General features: G+C 50.1%; 1 protein-coding gene across 14 annotated transcripts in view; it reads left to right on the plus strand.

Moving 5' to 3' along the window:
- Positions 1–19,287, plus strand: part of GRB10 (growth factor receptor bound protein 10) — a 203,454-nt gene that overhangs the window by 118,721 nt on the left and 65,446 nt on the right. For all 14 annotated transcript variants that reach the window (XM_024249931.3, XM_024249932.3, XM_024249925.3 and 11 more), the window contains 2 exons: positions 313–535; positions 5,125–5,266. In XM_024249931.3, coding sequence (XP_024105699.2) covers positions 348–535; positions 5,125–5,266 — 330 coding nt within the window. In that variant the 5' untranslated portion in view covers positions 313–347. The remainder of the gene's footprint in view (positions 1–312; positions 536–5,124; positions 5,267–19,287) is intronic.

Below are 19,287 nucleotides of genomic sequence, written 5' to 3' on the forward strand. Positions count from 1 at the left end.
GGGGGTGGGGAGGAGAGAAGCGGGCGCTGAAGGGAGCTGAGCAGATGCTCCGAATGGCTTCTGCCTAGAGACAGGTAGAAATGCAGCCCAGCTCTAATGATTGAATTGTCTCTGGAATGTCAGTCATGATGAATGCATGTAACATGCATGCTTCCATACAGTCATACTTGTCTCGGTGTTTCCCCTCTACCCCTTACATAACATTTGAAAAATAGGATTGAGGTTTGGAACCTGATCACCAAGATGTACATTTGGGTTTGATTGCTCTCCATTGTTAAAGTTTCTTTTTTGCTCATGCCTTTTTCTGTGCAGAGGATGATGTGGACCTGGAAGCCCTGGTGAACGATATGAACGCATCCCTGGAGAGCCTGTACTCGGCCTGCAGCATGCAGTCAGACACGGTGCCCCTCCTGCAGAACGGCCAGCATGCCCGCAGCCAGCCTCGGGCTTCAGGCCCTCCTCGGTCCGTCCAGCTGCAGGTGTCCCCGAGGCAGAGGGTGCAGCGCTCCCAGCCTGTGCACATCCTCGCTGTCAGGTAGGTCCAGGCCTCGTGGGCAGAGCCTTCTCCAAGGCTGAGAGCTGTCGGCAGGGACACTGCTCTCTGTGAGTTAAATGGTGTTGTGGGGAGTAGTGTTGGTCTTGCAAAATCAAGAGGCAGATACAGTCCTTTGATGGGATAATGGATATACTGAGTGTGTGCGGTGTGCCGCCCTTGGGTTGAACTTTGTAGCCGGTTCAATTCCAGTACCTTTTATTGAGTGCCTGCTATGTGCAAGGCACTGTGCTAGGTAGAGGGATATGCAGGAAAACTACCAGAGGAAAAATCTCTGTAAAGATTGGAAGAATAGCCATGGAGCTGATTGCATGCCCCAAGTCCTCACTACCCAGAATAGGGACGGGAGGCTAGCAGCTACAGCACCCCTTGGAGCTTGTCGTGCAACCCCAGACCTCCCTCAGAGTTGCATTTTGCCACATTCCCCTGCTAATTCAGGGGTAGGCACATCTCTGTGGAAACAGGGAGGCTGGAGGGAGGAACGTGCTGGGGACGTTGAGGGAGGTTCCTGGGAGGTAGGATCTCTGAACGGATGTCAAAGGGTGGTAGGAGCTCAGATGGATGGAGGCAGAGGTTTTGTGAGCAGAAGAGATGATGCAGGTGGGGGCCGGTGCTGAAGCACTTTGTGTGCCCTTTTCAGGAGCCACATGGGAAAGAGTTCTGGACAGGCGCGTGAAGGGGCTGGGTTTGGGTTTTCACACCAGCATTCTGGTTGCCAGGGGTTGTGGGGGCAGTGGTAGAGAGCAGCAGGGTTGGAAGAGCATGGCCGGTTTGGAAGCGGTCTCAGAAGCCCCAGGATGGGAGATGATTGTGCGCTGCCTGAGGATGAAGAAGGAGAGGGGATTTGAGCACGTTGCTGAGGAGCAGCAGCTGTGTTTTGCCAGCACTTGAATTTTGCCAGGGCTGTGAGGAGACAGAGAGTGTGTGGAGGGTGACTTGGATTTTGTCTTGAGTGCCTGGGAGGAGGGTGTCTAGAGAATGGTCATGTTGAAGGGAAAGGTGCTGAGAGCACCTTAGACATTCTGAAGATCTTTGTAGAATCAAGCTGAGAGCCAGGGGCAGCCCTCAAGGATCTGCCCGTCTGCCCTGCTGCAGTCGGGATGGCGTGGGGCTCCGTGGGACCCTGCCTGCCTCTCTGGGCCTTCGTGGGGGATGTACAGCCATCTCTGCTGGGACTGTCCCTTGCCCTCACTGGCCTCTGTCAGGATGGGGTTCTGGTGCCTTCTCTCTCAGCACCCCATCTTCCGGGGAGCTCCGTTCATTTCCTGGGATCTTCCTTGCTTCTAGAAACTTCTGAGAGTTTTCTTTGTGGTCTGACATCTTGGGTCTTCCGCAGCCCAGATAATCACCTTGCCCCAGGTGGCAGCTGTTACTTACGGAGGGGAGAGGGTGCAGCGGCCCTGGCGCCCATGGTCAGCTTGCCTCCCCAGCTTCCCACCCCAGCTTCCCCTCCGACTTCTCACTTTTTGTCATATTCATTGATGCTGAATGATGCCTGTCCCAGGGTTTGTTCGACTTTGCTCTTTGAAGCGTGACCCCTTGTACTTAGCTCCTGAGGAGTTAAGTCTGGTGGGAGAGCTGTTTTTCTCTTGGGAGCATCTCTTGGGAGCATCACAGTAGCCTTGGGGAGTGCCTGGGAATATGCAGTTGCAGTCGCATGGTGAAGGTGCCCGAGGGTGGGCTGGAAAGCCAGAAGGCCTGCCTCCCTGCTGGAATAGTTGCCCAGGACCCTTGAACCTTGAGTTCTGGCTGAACTCACCCATATGTACCCTGGGGCTACCTGCGCTAAGTCCCCGGGATGGAGGGGCAGGCTTGCTCTGTGGGACAGCAAAGCCCTCTCCCTACAGAGTCACAGGCGCTGTTTCTTGGGCCCAGTGTCTTCTCACTGGTGTCCTCTCAGATAAGTAGTTTTGTTTCTTACTTTCAGGTGGATTAAAAAAAATATGGAGATCAGTCTAGAATCACCAAAGATTATTTTGTGAAGTGAGGCCATTTGCTGAGTGCTTACTGTGTGCAGATGCTGATGAGCTCCTCCTTGTTATCAGTGCCTTCGGAGGGAGGCGGTGTGGGTTACCCTCGCTTCCTAGGTGAGGAAACCGAGGCACAGCGGGGCGGTGACTGGGCCCACCACATCAGGTGGGAAGTGGCTATGGAGCAGGCTGCTGGGTACCGGGGGCCACGGAGCATGGTCCACGCTGCAGGGAAACTTCCTGGAGGCTGCCATGCAACCTGAAGGGAGCTGGGGGACAGGCAGGGTATGGGCGGAGGAGACGCTTGGGAAGGACAAGAGGGCCTCGCGCATAGGAAAGCCGATGGGTGAGCCGATTCTGTACGGGGAAGGAACCCAGGCTTTTGAGAGTGCAAGGGCCACACATGTATTCTAGACAAACGCAAGTGGGCCAAGGCACAGAGAAGAGGGACCCGCACCTCGCCCCCCAGCTCTGCAGTTCCTGCCACCATCCCTGATGTCCCTAAATCTCAGCACCCCTCTCCATAGTCACTGTCCCTTCTATTGTGAGCCTCTTTCGTGGGGATTTTTTTGTCTTTGTGTGATGTCCCTTAGTTTTGCCTTAGGCGATGTCTCTGAGCCACTTAAAAGTCAACACAGGACTTTTTAAAATGCTCAAAAGAACCCAATAAAGAGAGAAGAACCCAATAAAGAGAGAAGCTTTTGTGGACACTAAAACATCGGATTATCTTTTCGGGGTGAAGTCACTGGCTAGAAGCCATGGATGGGAAAGTGGCACTGGCCACCCGTTTTATTCATCTCCTCCTGTACGACAATGGCCAGACCTTTCAGTTGGACACCTTGCCAAGGCTGAAGCTGTTATGGGAAGAGAGTGGGATTTGTTCACAGTAAAAATAAACTTTCTGGCATGTCGTCAAACCGTTATAGGAACGGCTTTCCTGTATTTCTCAGCACTGAGTCCCTTCATGCCATGTGAGTTCTCGTAATTTTAAATCCATGCATCATTTGCTGGTCTACGTGGGATAGTTAGCTGGATCTTCCTTTAAAAAATAGGGAAAGTTGGTAAAAGAGAAAAAGTAATATGGTCACAAAATGTGTTTCTGTAGTGTCAAATCTCCCGGGAAAGCTAACGGATTGTTGATTTTGTGAAGTCATAAAAATTGTCAAAAAAAATTACTTGAAGACACAGCCTATCATGGGGGTTTCTGAGGTATGTTTAAACATGGGGAGGGATTGGAAATGCTGAGTGAAGATAATGTGAGATTTGCTCCCCTCTCCTTGAAGGTAGGAGGCTGCAGACAGGGCTGCGTGGCCTCTGGAAGGGTGGAGGAGGCTGTGTGCCCAGGAGTGCCCTGGAGGTGTGGGCCAGAAGTTACTCTACAGGGGGAAGGCGCCAGGCACTTGACATTCACTTTGACTTTGAACTTGATTTCTCTGCTGTTCACAGTTGCTTCTGATTCATCATACTGTGTGTGTGTTGCATAGTTGTGTGACAAGTGGGTTGTGCATTTTTCGGAGGAGAGAACAGATGCCCCTGGAGAAGTGCCAGGAAAGTAGAGGTGGTGTGTGAATTCAGCGTGTTGTTTCTAAGGTGTGTTTCTAATGCGGACACAGGCCTTGGGAGGACAGATACCTGAAGCTATAATTTCCAGTTAATTCAGTATCAACAACCTTTTTATATAAATAAGCATCCATTGCATAATTCAGATGAGAACACATGCAGCCTTTTCTCATATTTTCATTTGATTAGATTAATGCTCATTTCAAGGACATTGAAAAACACTTGTTCTCATGAAAACGCTCCTGTTCAGAAAACTTTCACACATCAGGTATTCACTGATCAAACGGATGAGGTATTTGGAGCTGATGCCACGTCAGGCACTGAATGCTGCCTGAGATGAGCACGCACCCAGGACAACAGAACCTCGGCACCCCCGCCCGCCCCGATGCCTAATGAAGAAGAGAATTGATACCCAGTACCCTTTGGGTCTGAGAATGACAACTTGTAATTTTTTAAAGTTTTCGTTTTAGTAAAATACATGTAACATAAAATTTACCATATTAACTGTTTTTTCAGGGTACAGTTCAGTAGTATTAATGCACACTCACAATGGTTGTACAATCTCCAGAACTTTCTCATCTTATGAAACTGAAACTCTGTCCCCAATAAACAGCAATTCCCCATTGCCCTCCCCTTAGTCCCTGGCAGCCACCGTTCTATTTTCTATGCGTTTGAATATGCTACCTACCTCACTGTGTGAAATCACAGTGTCTCTGGTTTTGTGACTTGCGTGTTTGACTCTGCATAATGTCTTCAGGGTTCATCTGTGTTGTAGCCTGTGTCAGAATGTGCTTCCTTTTTCATGGCTGAGTAGTGTTCCATGGTATGGATATGCCACATATTGTTCATCCATTCATCCATCTGCAGACCCTTGGGATGCCTCTACTTTTTGGCTTTTGTGAAGGATGCCACTGTGAACGTGGGCATGCCAGTGACTCCTAGAAGCCCTGTGTCCTGCTTTCTGGGTGTATCACCACAGTGGTAAGGCTGGGTCATGTGGGGAATGGCAGCTTTTAACAGGCACTTATCCCTGCCTTCCAGGCGCCTTCAGGAGGAAGACCAGCAATTTAGAACCTCGTCTCTGCCGGCCATCCCCAATCCTTTTCCTGAACTCTGTGGCCCTGGGAGCCCCCCTGTGCTCACACCGGGTTCTTTACCTCCGAGCCAGGCCGCCGCAAAGCAGGTGAGTGTGCCCCTGGCTGGAGCCCAGGCTGAGGGATATGCCAGATTATTGGGATCTGCACAGATGTGCCAGATTATTACTTTGGGAAGAAGGGCGGGAAGTCTTGGGATCTTCTCTCTCAGTTCTTTTCTTGTTGTCACAGTACTTGTCCTATGAGGCTGATACAGTTTGGATGTTGTCCCCTCCAAATCTCATGTGTAATTGTAATCCCCAGTTTTGGAGGCAGGGCCTGGTGGGAGGTGATTGGATCTTGGGGATAGATTCCTCATGGCTTGGTGCCGTCCTCACAATAGTGAGTTCTCGCGAGATCTGGTTGTTTAAAAGTGCGTGTCGTCTCCTCCCCTTGCTCCCACTCCTGCTGTGTGAGACGCCAGTTCCTGCTTTACCTTCCGGCGTGATTGTAAGCTCCTAAGTCCTCACCAGAAGCCGAGCACATGCCCGCACCATGATTCTTGTACAGGCTGCAGAACCATGAACCAATTAAACCTCTTTTCATTATTGATCAAAACTCCATTTATCTGTATATTTTAGAAAAAGTCTCATAAAAAATGGCAAATAATAACAATGATTTAATGTTTAAAGATGAATCTTAGTTCTTTGAAAAAGTTTCACCACTGGCTCAATAATAGGTGTGAAAATGCTGGGCTCACCCGGGCACCTGGATGTCAGTACACGGGAGTTGAAGAGTTTCTGTCTTATAGTCCTGACTTTGAATATGATCTGCTGAAAGCAGAAGAGTTTCCATTGGACCCACAGGGCAATAACCTCCTTTTTGAACTTGTAGTTTCTACTTAAAGTAGATCCATGAAGTAGATAGGACACAACCATTGTCCCCATGTGAGGAAACTGAGGCACAGAGAATTTCAGTAATGTGTCCAAGGTCAAACAGCCAACAAGTCAGCTTAGCAGAGAAACTGGCAGAGAAAGGGGTTGAAAGTTCCTCCCTACCGGTTGGCAGGGCTGTGAGCCAGGATGGGCTGCAGCCTCTGGAGGAAGACCCCTAGGGGTGGAGGTGATCATTAGAACAACTGCGCCATCTGATGTTTATGGAGTGAGGGATTTCTGTGTGCCAGGCCTTGTCGTAAGTGGTGGATGTGTTTATTTTTTGTTTATTTATATGTTCATTTACTCCTCATGCCATCATGAATTAAGTACGCATGTTCCCTCTGTTCCACAGTTGAGGGAAGGGAGGCCCGTGTAAGCAGCTGAGCTGAGTGTGGCTGAGACCTGATGGTGCGGCTGAGTGTGACCCGGCCTCAGGTTTGGAGCCTGTGATTGCAGCCACTGTGCTGATTGGCTTCCCGGGACTTTGACTTTCCTTCTGCTAAATGCATATTGTTTAGAAGTTATTTTGCCCTTCTACTTGAATCATCTCTTCTCCCTACTTGGTCTCACTTCCCTACCTTTGCTGTTCTCAAGCAAGACAGGCCAGCCATCCCTTTCTCTGCAAATCTGCCTGTCCTGTGCCATGCAAGGTCTGCCCTCTTGAGAGATAGACCTTTCTTCCAATACCCGCTGGCTGCCAAGTGCGGGTCCCGTTCTGACCTCAGGCCCCCGGAGCAGGCTGCATTATGGCACTATCAAAACTTAGAAGGTGAGGTAAGTGTCCCTCATCTGGGAGCCAGCACTAGCTGGGCTTGTGCACTTTGTCACATGTCTAAAGTGCATCTGGGATGTCTACCTCGCCGGTGACCTTCTGCTTCAAATAAGGATCCAGACAAGCTGTCTGTGGGTTTTGTCACTGAGGTTGTTTACAGAGCTACCCATTCTAAAATAAGACCATGAAAATATTATCTGGCTCTCTCAGCCTTTGGCAAGAAAATTGGCCTCCACCCCCAGGGATTGTCCAAATTTGTAAGCAGAACAAGGAAACTGGGGAATTTTGCCTGCTGGTGTTTTTCTTGGGATCAGAGCTAGTTCCCCATGAGAACGTGGCATTGGTGTCTGTGTCACTCGTGTCCTCAAGCCCACAGAAATGAGCAGGAAGGATGTTTCTCACTCAGAACGAGAACTACTTGTAGAAAGTCCTTGTTCTTTGTTCTTTTTTTTTTTTTTTTTTTTCCCCGACTTGCTTGAAGGGACATTTCTTTGTCTGTACTTGGTGTTGACTTCTGATCTCATGAAAAGTGTGTTTTCCCAGTGCAGTGGGTAGCAAGTGCTGGACAACCTCCAGCCACTTCCCGGGCTTTGGATCTAGGATCACGATGGGGGACAGTGCCGGGCAAAGAGCTTTGGCTCCATTCCTTGCCCCTTGCTTGAGGAAAAGAGAAATCTGATGTTCTTCTTCCCCTCATTCAAGTCAGAGGAAGTAATGCTGAGACCAAGGTCTAGTCAAGGGTTCTGAAGTAGTAGAAAAATTGACAAAGTGGACCCGATACATAAAGTGGCTTTACTCATGGGGAAGAACTCAGTTAACATAGGAAAAGAAGAAAGCATAACGAAATCTATCGAAGGTAACGGGATAGTGAGGTGATTGGAAACTTCCTCATTCATGTCGTTATGTTCACTATTAAATAGCAGATTCATGAAGGAGGGAACAGGGGAGGAAAAAGTAGAGATATTTAAACTTAAACTTCCATGAGAAAGGAAAAATCATTCTTGCCCAAGCTTTGTAGCCAAAGCCTTCTGAAATTCCCACACAGGCATTAGTACCTTTCTTCTGCCTCTCTCCTTTTTTTTTTTTGAGACAAAGTCTTGCTCTGTCGCCCAGACTGGAGTGCGGTGGCGCGATCTCGGCTCACTGCAAGCTCCGCCTCCCAGGTTCATGCCATTCTCCTGCCTCAGCCTCCCAAGTAGCTGGGACTACAGGCGCCCACCACCACGCCCGGCTAACTTTTTGTATTTTTAGTAGAGACGGGGTTTCACTGTGTTAGCCAAGATGGTCTCGATCTCCTGACCTTGTGATCCGCACACCTCGGCCTCCCAAAGTGCCGCGATTACAGATGTGAGCCACTGCGCCCGGCCCTGCCTCTCTCCTTTTTAAGTGACTCCTTGGTAGCTCCATAATGCAATAAGAGATCAGATGCTGGTGTCCAGAGACCCCAGGTCTGAGAGCAAGCGACTGCCATGATGTGGACCTGGCGCTCCTCACAGCATGCTGAGTCCCCCGGCCCGCGTGCTGGGACAGGGCGGGAGAGTGGCAGTGGTCTCACTGCAGCATTTGTGGGCCCTCACAGGTCTGAGTTCCACCTGCAGCTCTGGTGTGTCTCCTTTCTAGACATGTAAGTTACAAGCTCAGTGCCCTGTGAAGGCTGTGGGCCAATGGGACTTGATGAAAGGAAGGAAGGGGGGGGGGGGGGGAATTCTGCATGGGAGCAGTCATGGGTAGAGAAGAGCCCTCAGCCTCCTATTCAGCAGCACGAGATTCCTCCAATGCCACCTCCCTCTGAGCTCTCTGCCTTCACTCACCTTGAGCCCCTTCAACGGGACGGGTCTTTTGCCAGACCCTGAGACTAAGAGGTTGGCCACAAAGTGGGCCCTGCTCTCGTGAGCTTAGCATGATGGTGACAGAGTGAAGAGCTATCTGAGAGGAAGCAGGATGGAGTAGTTGGTAGTCTAAGACGTGACAGGTATGTGCCAAAAGAAAGCAGCCATTATTCTATCTGGATGAACAGGGAGGTCTTCCCCAGCTGCCTTGCGTCGTCTCCCTGGGGATCCCAGAGCATGCAGCAGCCCCAGGCAGGCTTACCAAGTTCTTCCACGATGACTGCACCCTGACTTTGTGACTCTGCATTGGCCAGGTTCTTCCTGAGTGCTGTGCCGAGTTTGCTAAGGGTACCCATGGGGCTTGCGTGAGTCATCTGGGTTGGCGGGAATAGCTGAGTTTTAAACCTGTGATCCTCCAGCTGTGGGGGAGACTTACACCGGCACAAAGGGGGCTACTTTTGATCGGAGATCCATGTGCTCTGGGATGTCACCATCCGACAGCCCACTCATTCCTTCCTGTCTGGCTGTCCTTCACCTGCCCTGGATTCAACTTTCTCACCCTGCCCAGGCTCTGCTTCCTCTTCTGGGTCTGGGGTCCTGCCCAGGTGCTTCTACAGAAGCAGTGCAGGGTCGGTCTCACCTCCCTGGTCCCGCCCAGGCTCACTGGTACCCCAACGTGGGGTGGCACCCGCCCTGCAGCTGCTCAGCATTTGGCCAGGGGGAGCCCTGAGAGCAGTTTGTCCAATGTGCTATGGGTTCCGCACCTGGGCCGGTCAGACCATTGTTGGAAGTATGGAAACCTGGAGCCAGTAAACCGAGGCACTTCCACGCACCTCTGCCACTGGCTCATGGGCCCTCACTGGTGTTTGGGTGCTCATAAATAGTGTGAGATGTTTTGGAGTTGTCTGTCTAGACTTCTTGGGCTTTCTGTTTTATCTTGTTTTTGATGATGAATTTTAAAACAGCAATGTTTTGGCTTGTTTGTTAATATTTAAGCCAGAGTCTATAGGTCTTGCGTTTACCTGAGGTTGTACTCTATGGCTTCACCATTAAAGTGTGAGAGCACACAGACCTATTCCCTCACGGAAGGCAAAAACTGATGTTAGAACAGACATCCCCCTTTGCTCCGGGAGAGTGCGTAGAGGAACCGTGATGTATGGTTTTACATAGTGTCTGTTAGAGGTGACAGCAGTCCTCCTTCTCACCAGTGAGTGACTTTCATTGGAAGGTATAGCTTCTGTGGAGATCATTCCATCATTTATTAAATGGCATTTAATTTTATTCAGTGATTTGATTTATTTAAGTTTAATAATATCTCGTCATTGACTTACCAAAAATACAAATACATAAGAATTCCTTTCTGAGTGTTTAATTTCTTTCCTCTAAACGGTGGTGAAATTAAATTAGTCATTGTTCAGGAAACTGGATATTTGTGGTAAAAATAACAGGGCATTTTTAACTGCTTTGTGACTCATTTGAAAAGACAGTCTGTTGTGGTAAGGGTGATTGATACAGCAAAGACTTGTGAGCCCTGAGGCCAAGCACCATGCCCCAGCTGGAGAGGCTGGGCTCACAGTCTAGTTGGTGCCACTGGGTCTCTGTGGTGAGGCTCCCTTTGATCTTGGTGTCCTGGCGGACACAGGCCGCAGTGGTCCTCCTTTGTGTCAGACCCGCCGGGGCCTTCTGAGTTAAGGAAGCGCCATGCAGTGTGCCTGGAGCTGGCCTCGGGTGTCGGGAGGGAGGGGCACCAAGGAAGATGTGCTCGGAGACCTGGGGCTTGGGCCAGGTACCAGACAATCCTGGGTAAATACCAGAGCTGTCCCCCCTGCCCCCACAGACACACTGCAGAGGACCCTGGCAGGTGGGCTGGCCCCACGCCACGGCCTGGTGACTGTCTCCCTCTGCTGTACTTCTTTAAGGTCATGGGAGAGGAGAGAAAGGTGAGTGGGGTGCCATTTTCCTCCTGCAGGTGCTGGGTGAAGTTCAGAAGGCTCTGAGAGGCTGAGGGGAGCCATGTGTGTAGGTACATTTGACTGTTCAGGCTGGTGGGTGCGATACCCTGTAGAGGGGCTGTCCCGAAGGCCTTCGCGGTTCCTGCATTCTGATCCTGGCTGTTTGCTGTGTGAGGAGGGTCTCAGCTCAGTGACATCAGAAGTCAGGGAGGAAGTAGCTCCTTGAGGCAAGACTGAGCGTCAGTGCCCACGCTGGGGAAGAGGGGCACTGTGTCCACAGCCACCGCCCACCAGCCGAGCGTGGCCAGCAGGAGCATGGGACCAGTGTCACCAGAAAATTGGATGCTTTGAAAGAAATCAGAATTGCCACTGAAAACCTGAACTCTCCACATTTTGTACATTTCAGTGTTCTGTAAGCACTGTGTGGGCCGAAGCAGACACCCTGGCAGGCAGGTCTTGGCCTGCTGGGTTCGGCTGTGGCGTCCTGCGAGGTGACTCCTGTGGTGTCTGCATTGTCTCCCTGCACCTGGCATGCCAGGGGCATTCCCTGATGGGCACTGGATCTGGCGTCCACTAAGGGCTCAGCAAGCTGGGATGATGGCCAAAATCTAAAAAGGATTACATTAAATAGGCTTTCAAAATGATGTCTGCACATGCAGCTACAAAAGTATCACCAAGAGGATGGCAGCTGCAGCCGCTGCTGCGTGTGAGAGAAGGGCTCAGTCAGTTAGACACGTGGCTCCAGTCAGAAGTCCAGTGTGACCTTTCCTGAGTGGCTGGCTTGACCATTCTGCTCTGACAGAAATAGGTTTTCTAGAAGCTAGTGGCTTTGTTGTGTTCTGTCTTGGATGTCATTGTCCCTGTGAGAAGGACCCTAGTCACATGGCGCTCATCCCAAGTGGAGGGACTCGATGGTGAGAGGCTATGGCAGGAGGCAAAGGAGAAAATGGAAAGTGGTTAAGGATCATTTGGCGCACTTGTGGCTATTTCCTATAGCACACACGTGGGAGGGATGCCTCCTACTCTCTGGGTCCAGAGGCTGGAACAAGGACCAGAGAGGTACAGGGAGGTGCAACCTACTCCCTGTGGGGAAAGGTCCCTTCACCTGTCAGCATCCCCAGGGAGGGGGCTGCCTGGGCTCCCACTTCCTGTCACAGGAATGTCCCAGCAGCGTCTCACTCTGCAGCAGGAGTGGCCTCGCCCTTCCCAGGCTGTGCTGGCTGTATCTCCATGTCGACCCTGAGGACGCACCCTGGGCCCTCTTCCCTGTCATCCTCACCCGTGGAACAGGGACAGCGAGTAGGCCTTTGAAAGAAATGTTTTAAGTCAAGGGATAACTGAAAATGTAATGAATCAACAAATGAATCTGTGTTATGGAAGAGAATTTGCAAAACTGGTTAAGGTTGAAGTAGATTCCCTTGAGAGTCTAGCTCAGGTGTCTGTAAGAGCATCACCAGAAAGCATAAGGAATAGCTTCTCTGCATTCCAGATGGACAAGGAATAGGCTTCAGATGAATCAGGTGATGTTAGACCAAGACTCATATTTGGGTTCTAAGAGAATCTATCAGGTGGAATCTTAATTTTCCTGTTTTTTAGCATCTGTTGATTGGTGGTTACTACACATTTAATTTTCACAGCACTTCCACATGCTGCAAGGGAGAGACTGTTTCCATATGGTGAAACCAAGGTCCTGAAGCTCCACAAGGTGAAATACTTTGGCTGGAGTCATACAGCCAACTAGAGGTACAGGCAGGAAATGTACTCAATCTAGATGAACCCAAAGCCTTAGTCTTCTTCCTGCTCCTCGCAGACCTCTGAGGTCAGCACCCTGCTGAGTTTGGAGAAGACACTCTGAGTCTGTCCAGCCTCCTGCCTGGGGCTGAAGCGTCACCCCCCAAATGCAGCACACACTGGCATTTGCTGTTGAAAGGAGATGGATTTGTGCAAGCAGTGGAGGAGCTTAGCATCCAATTCTGCATAGCGCTTCATTCCTTGGAGGTATTGGGAGACTTTTATTCCACTTATCAGGGAGCCTTGGTTTCCTGATCGTGCCTCGCACATCCTGGGTAATGACCATCGGAGAGGAAGACCTCTCTGAGAAGGAGGCCCAGGGGCTTTTAAGGATAGCACCTCCACTGCCAGGAAGCTGCCCCTCCTGCCATGCACCAGCCTGGGACTGCCAGGGGCTTGGTCTTTGACTGAGAAGGACAAGGGACCTGGGCATGGGGCCAGACTCCAACTCCACAACATTGCAGGTAATGACAGTAGTAACACCAGCTGCTGAGATGTGGGGAGTCCTTCTCCTGGCAAGCGTGGGACACTGTGCTTCACCTGCTCTTCAGGATACCTTTGGCTGCAAGAAACAAAACCAAACCCGTCTGGTCTCTATTGGAAGGAGAGTTGATTTTGCAGAACAGGAAGTCTAGGGCCGGAAACGGCAGCCACCACAGCCTCGTCCTGTGTCCCGGCACTTGTCCTCTCTCCACAACAGGAGCTGGTGAGACCAGAGTTGGGCTTGTCACCCAGAGCAGCTGTTCCATATACGGGTGGGTAAGCTAGGTGTGCAGAAATGTGAAGTGGTGGCAAGGGCAACTGAGGCAACGTGTGGGGCGCACTGACCCCACAGGTCCCAGTGAGTTGGTTGTGGTGCATGATGCCAAGAACAGATTCACATGTTGAAGAAGCAGAAACCAAGAGCAGGCAGAGATTAAGACAAGCTCAGTGGGCACTTTGGGGTGGCTTGGACAGGCCACACTTTCTTTCAGCCAATAAAGATTCTCGTGCAGCTACATAATGAGTTGTTAGAGCACATTTTTCCATTTGTTATTCAAACACAATTAGTCACATAGTTTAACCCCGTTAGTAATAGGACATAAATCTTGTCTTAGCTCTGATCAGCTCTTCTCCCTCTGCTTAATTTTAAAAATTAATTTTCTGGAACCACAGTAATCACTTTGGATAAGGGTTTGTGCATACAATTATTTACTAATGATCAAAATTAGGTCTCCTGAGGCTTTAACTGCATGCAATATGTTAGACCATCTTTGCTGAGAAAAACTAGTCCTGGCCTCCCAGTGCAGGTTGTTTCACAGAGTGTGTTGCACGGAGAGAATGCTCTCTCCTGCAAATGTGTGTCTGCAGCTGGGCCTGTCCTGAGCAGTCTGCTGGTGGGCCTTGCTGAGGATGGACTTCCTCCATCCTTTAGCCTCTTCCACCTGCTGGCAAGCCCTGTTACTCTTAGTGCCTCCACGGTCTGCCTGTGTCACCTTTTCTGGTGCCTTTGGAGATCAGAAGACATTGGGGCCTGAGCCTAACTGCAGTTTACCCTGAGTGCTGGGGACCCTGAGGGGTGCTGGCTGCAGTGAATTGGGTCTGCAGCCCCTGGGGCCTTGGCCCTGGTGGGATGGATAAGATGCGGCCATCACAGGATGGTCCCTTGTGGCTTCACCCACGCAAGAGTCAGCATGAGGTGCACTTCAACTCATCCCGCCATTTTCAAGTTAAAATCCTCCGTCCTCGGCCCCCCTCACACCTGCATCTCTAACTCCTTTCCTTCTGCTACTGTGTGGCTCCTGTCTCCCAACGGAAGCCTCCTGCCTGTAACCATTTCCCCTCTGCACCGAGAGGCCGTGGTGTGGAGGGGGAGCTCCTGCCCACGGCACTCGGAAGGTGCTGGGGCAGAACCCAGCTCCAGCGCTGATGCGTGGCAGCATCTCTGGAAACTTCCATTTACTGCTCTGTCTGAGGAGGCGGGGCCCTGCCGACGTCTCTGTGTCTTGGAGCTCGGGACAGTCAAATCTGCACCACGGCTGCTCCCCCTCTTGCCGTGTGAACATGGCAGGATGTCCACCCCACTCCACTTCCTGCATGGACATGGCTCGATGGCTGTGCCCTACCTCCCTTCCTGCATGAATGCAGCACCACAGCTGCATCCCCCACTTCTGTGGATGTGGCACGATGGCTGCACCCCCACTTCCCATTTGAATGTGGCACCGCAGTTGTGCGCCCCCGCCACTTTCCCTGTCAACGCGGCACGATGGCTGCACCCCCTACTTCCCACGTGAACACGGCACCGCAGCTGTGTCCCCATGCCCCTTTACTGCATGAATGCGGCGCCACTACTGCGCCCCCCACACCCCTTTACTGCATGAACACAGCACCGCTACTGTGCCCCACCCCTTTGCCGTGTGATCACTGCCTTCATCAGGAGTGACCACGAGACATGTGCTCTTAAGGAACCTGAGGCCCGGGGAGGATAAAGTCATCTTCCAAGGTCATTGACAAATACATCACAAAAAGTGGGTTTAGACTCAGGACCCGAGCTTCTAGCTGTCTTCTCAGTGTGCCACAGCAGTGCCCCAGATGACAGAAATGCATTTCAGTACACCTAAGTGAACACTCAACATGTCATTCAATTACTTATGAGGTGACATGTGAATCCCTGAAACCGTGCAAGCAAAACCCACACATGTAGCAGATCCCATTGCGTTGCCCACCATCATTTATGCCCTCCGGCATGGCCACCACTGAAGGATGGATGTTCTAACCTCGTGGTCCTGTGATGTCCTCCTCTAGGTGAGGTGCTGCCCTGGACAGGCTCTAGACAGATGAATGTGCTGTACCGTCTGCCTTCCAAGACTTGGGCTACCCGGAGAAGAGATGTGGGCACACACACTGTTGCACAGCTGCTTAGCTCAGCATGGGAGATAGGTGCAGGACCCAGAGCGACCTGGGAGCAGCCCTGCGTCCAGCCTTGAGCGTTGACAGGTTCGGGGGGCCTCGGTGGCTGTGAGCATTGTGTTTGAGCCAAGGCTTTAATAGCAGGGTGGCCAGGACGTGTTTTTTTCAAAGCGGGGCTTGGCTAGGCTCCCTCAGCTCTCCATGGTTTAAGTATGGCCTGGCTTTCTTGGTTTCAGTCTTCCTCTGGCATTGCTGAGGTGACTGAGATCTCTCCACGTTTTTTACCTCTCATTTTCTAGAATTCCAGTTAGCTGAGTTGTCCTGAGGGGGGAAAAGCCATGCAGGTTCAGTAAGTTTGGGAAATTTGGCATCATCTATCATTTTCTTGGCAATTCTACATTTCCCATTTGGTTTTAGAGGATCTGGAAAATCTTACAGAAAAAGAAAACCTACCTATTCACTCAAGCTAAGCTAGAGCATCTGAAACATTTGTGATCACAGAAGTGCTTTAGAGACAGCACCTGTAAACTTTACACAGAACCCACTTTGGCAAAGGGCGCTAAATTGCCCATGATTATTTTTAAAATGGTGAATGTCATCCTCACTTTTTCAGACTTCTCCAGCAGCTTTGCTAAAGCCGAGGTCTCTCACAGCTGTCTAGGGACCGCAGCCCCTGTAGCCTGAGAATAATCCCGAAGCCCCGAGGTGACAGCACCTGCATGTTCCCGTGTTTGCATCAGAGCAAGTGATGCAATTGCAGCGGGTCAGTCGTGACCTGGAGCAGACCACTTGTTTGGCTGAATATGAGACAGGAAATCAGTGCAGGAATCTTATGTGAAATCGCAACTACTAGTGTTTCTCTGGACTACAAATATCTTTTAAAATATAAACGTCTGAATTTGAGGGGCCTAAAACAGATCTTTTATTGTAGCATTGAATACCTCTTGATATCTGTAGCTGTCAAGAGCATTGGAAATGTGAGCACTTAAATTATATACGTCTTTCACAGGAAGAATCACCATAGTTTTGCCAAAAATCTAAGTCTGTGCCTTGCCCACCTGTGGCCATCTACGTGAGGCTCCTGTGGACTCAAAGGCAAGGGCAGTGTGCAGTCATCAGTTATCCGTGGCCATCAGTGCTTTCACAGAGACCACCTATTTTGCTAGCAACAGGAAATAATTTTCCTTGGCAAACTGATTTGCTAATTCTTGCTGCTGCTTTGACTCGAAATTTCATCAGGTAAGGGGGAACCACTAGACAATGCACTTTCCCCAATTTACCTACCTGACAGCTTCTGCCATAAATGACTGCAAGCAAACAGCCTGCTGGTTTGTGTTTGGTTTTGAGTAGGAATCCATAGTTCACACACTGGAGAAGCCTGTTAAACTCACTGAACGTGGACATCAGCGCTTTATTTATACCTGTGACCAGCCACAGAGGGACTTTTGCTTTCTCCTGCATTAGGCACGTGTGGCAGGTCCACCCAGTTTAGGATAAAGTGTTCTAGAGTTTACACAGTTGAGAAGTGTTAGGCCTCTGGGTCTTGGTTGAGACCCAAGATGAGATGGGCCATCTAGGCCACTGCCTGGACAATGGCCATCTTTTTTCCTCCATGTCTTTTCTGTTTTTCTTTCCTTAGGCTCTTGCCTCAGTCTCTTAACTGGCTGAAGGACAAGTAGTTTGAGTAATAAAAATGTAAAAAAGAAAAAAAAAGAATTAGTGGAGGAAACCAAGTGAAAGTGTTTTGAAAATCCAAAAAATTCACAAGAGAATTTGGTAAACATCCTCCCTCCGCTGTTGGTGCCAAGTCTGGACATTTCTAGGAAAGAGAGCGCAGACATAGTCCCTGTGTGGGAAGATTTACAAATACATACCCTCTGCTGGTGATTTTATTTTTTGGTCCCTGAGAGAACCAAATGCTAATGACTAACATGGTTTATCTTTTACTTTGCCCTAAAATAGCATCTTCGCTGTCATCTTACAACAGAGATTCTCTTGAATCAGGGCAGTAGTTTCTAGCCCTATTTATAGAACCCTGGCATCTTCAGATTTATTTATATGAGGAAATCCCCGAAAAGATTTAAATGGGAACACCATGTACCGGCGCACATTCCTCTCTTTTTGTTCACGGGTAGTGTTTCTGCTCACACAGTCCCTGGTCTCTCTGCAGAATCCTGGAAGGGAATGAGAGGCAGCGTTGCCGTGCCAGGAGCAGCGGGAACATCACAGACACTCGAGGAAGTGGGAAGCAACATTGCTTTCTTCTTCATTTAACCTTAGAGCCTAAGCGTGACTGCCCTTTTGACTCTGACCATTGAACTGGCACAAAAACAGTATTGTAACAGTACTAAAAACAAAGTCAGCTCTTTCCATCTGCCCAGAGTTTGGTTCAGTTCTTGGCCCTCGGCATTTTATCAGGTTTTAGTGAAGGTGGATATAATTTTAGCTGTGTTTTCAGTTATTTAACATCTCATAAGTATTTTCTGTGTTTCTTAATGTGGTCTTCCTAAAAAACACTCATGATAGCTGATACCTATATTGATGAGTACCGATTTGTGCCATATTTACCTACTTCGCAGTAGCCAGATAATTTGCATTGTCGTCCAGTGTCTGTGCTATAAATGATGCTTCACTGGGTGCCTGCAATGCAGCTGTTGCCACATTTTGAATGCTTTCCCCAGGGTAGACCCTAGAAGTCATATTCCTACTAAAATATTGAGGATGTTTTATAGCTCAGGATGTGTGTTGCTATATCTATCTGCCAAGACCTGCTTATGTTGATTACCACATCCGGGATAGAGTGAGTTTCAGGACTTCCGAGCCCTGACCCCATTCCTGGAGCCTTTCTCCACCTCTGCATTCTCCCTAATGAGAGAGTGGCTCAGAGGCGCCGCATGGTAGCACACGGTGGCTTTGGAAGCCTGCCCTCCCCAGCAGGGGTGGAACTCTGTGTCCCAGGTGGTCAGCAGCTGTTTGCAGGGACTCCAGGATTTGTGTCTTCAGAATACCGCAGACACCTTAGCAAGCCCTCTGGCTTTTCCGTGGCTATTTCTGGGTGTATAATAATTGTATGACAAGTCAGGCCTGTGTGGCTCTGCAGTGACAGGGATGGAGGAAGAAGAGAGTCTAGTGGCGTTTGCATAGGTTACTGCATAGTCACCACATCGGGTCTCTGACCTTATGAGCGTAGAGATCTCCAGCATGTGTTGTTCCAGTAGTTACACATCCTGTCTTTTTCAGCTGGCAGCACAGCTCACTGCCACTGCCTCCCTGACATGGTCTCAAGTCCACAGGATCGCCCTGGGACGGAGGATCAGAGTGACCGATAGCAAGCAAGGACCTTGGGTCTGCTTGTCTAAACCCCTCATATGCTTGCACATCTCACACTCTGCGCTCAGCCTGCGCCTGTCTCCTCAGGAATCCAACTTCCCCTACCAGGACACAGTCAGGAAATAACGCCCTTACTGTCCTCTGTTCCTCTCTTGTGCCCATTCACTGATAGATTTTAGGTGGTTCCTACATGCAGGTACTGCCTGGGTGCTGGGGTCTGAGGCTGGCAGGGCAGACACAGCCTTGCCCTCTGGGAGCCCATAACCCAATGAGAGAAACCAATGCTGATCACCTCATAGAGGCACATTATCACAGATGGTTTCCAACATGCTGCCAGGACATTCTGTCATGTGGGGAGAGCTATCAGTGGGGCCGAAGATGAGGAATCCTTAAGTGTCTTGGAAGGCATACAGTGTTCCAGAAAGAGGGAATGAGGACAGTTGAGGAAGGCACAGGCATCATGGGTGATGGCTGAGATAGTATAGAGGAAGGAGGCAGTGCCTAGGAAGCCAGGGCCTTAGGTGTCTCAGGAAGAGATTGGTCTCCAGGGCAAAGGAGGTCTCTGGCAGAGAGGGGAAAGCAGCTTTGTACTTTGCTTTGCCTGCTGCAGTGTGAAGGATGGACTGGGCTGGA

Source organism: Pongo abelii, chromosome 6, assembly GCF_028885655.2.
Source record: "Pongo abelii isolate AG06213 chromosome 6, NHGRI_mPonAbe1-v2.0_pri, whole genome shotgun sequence".
NCBI classification, from domain to species: domain Eukaryota; kingdom Metazoa; phylum Chordata; class Mammalia; order Primates; family Hominidae; genus Pongo; species Pongo abelii.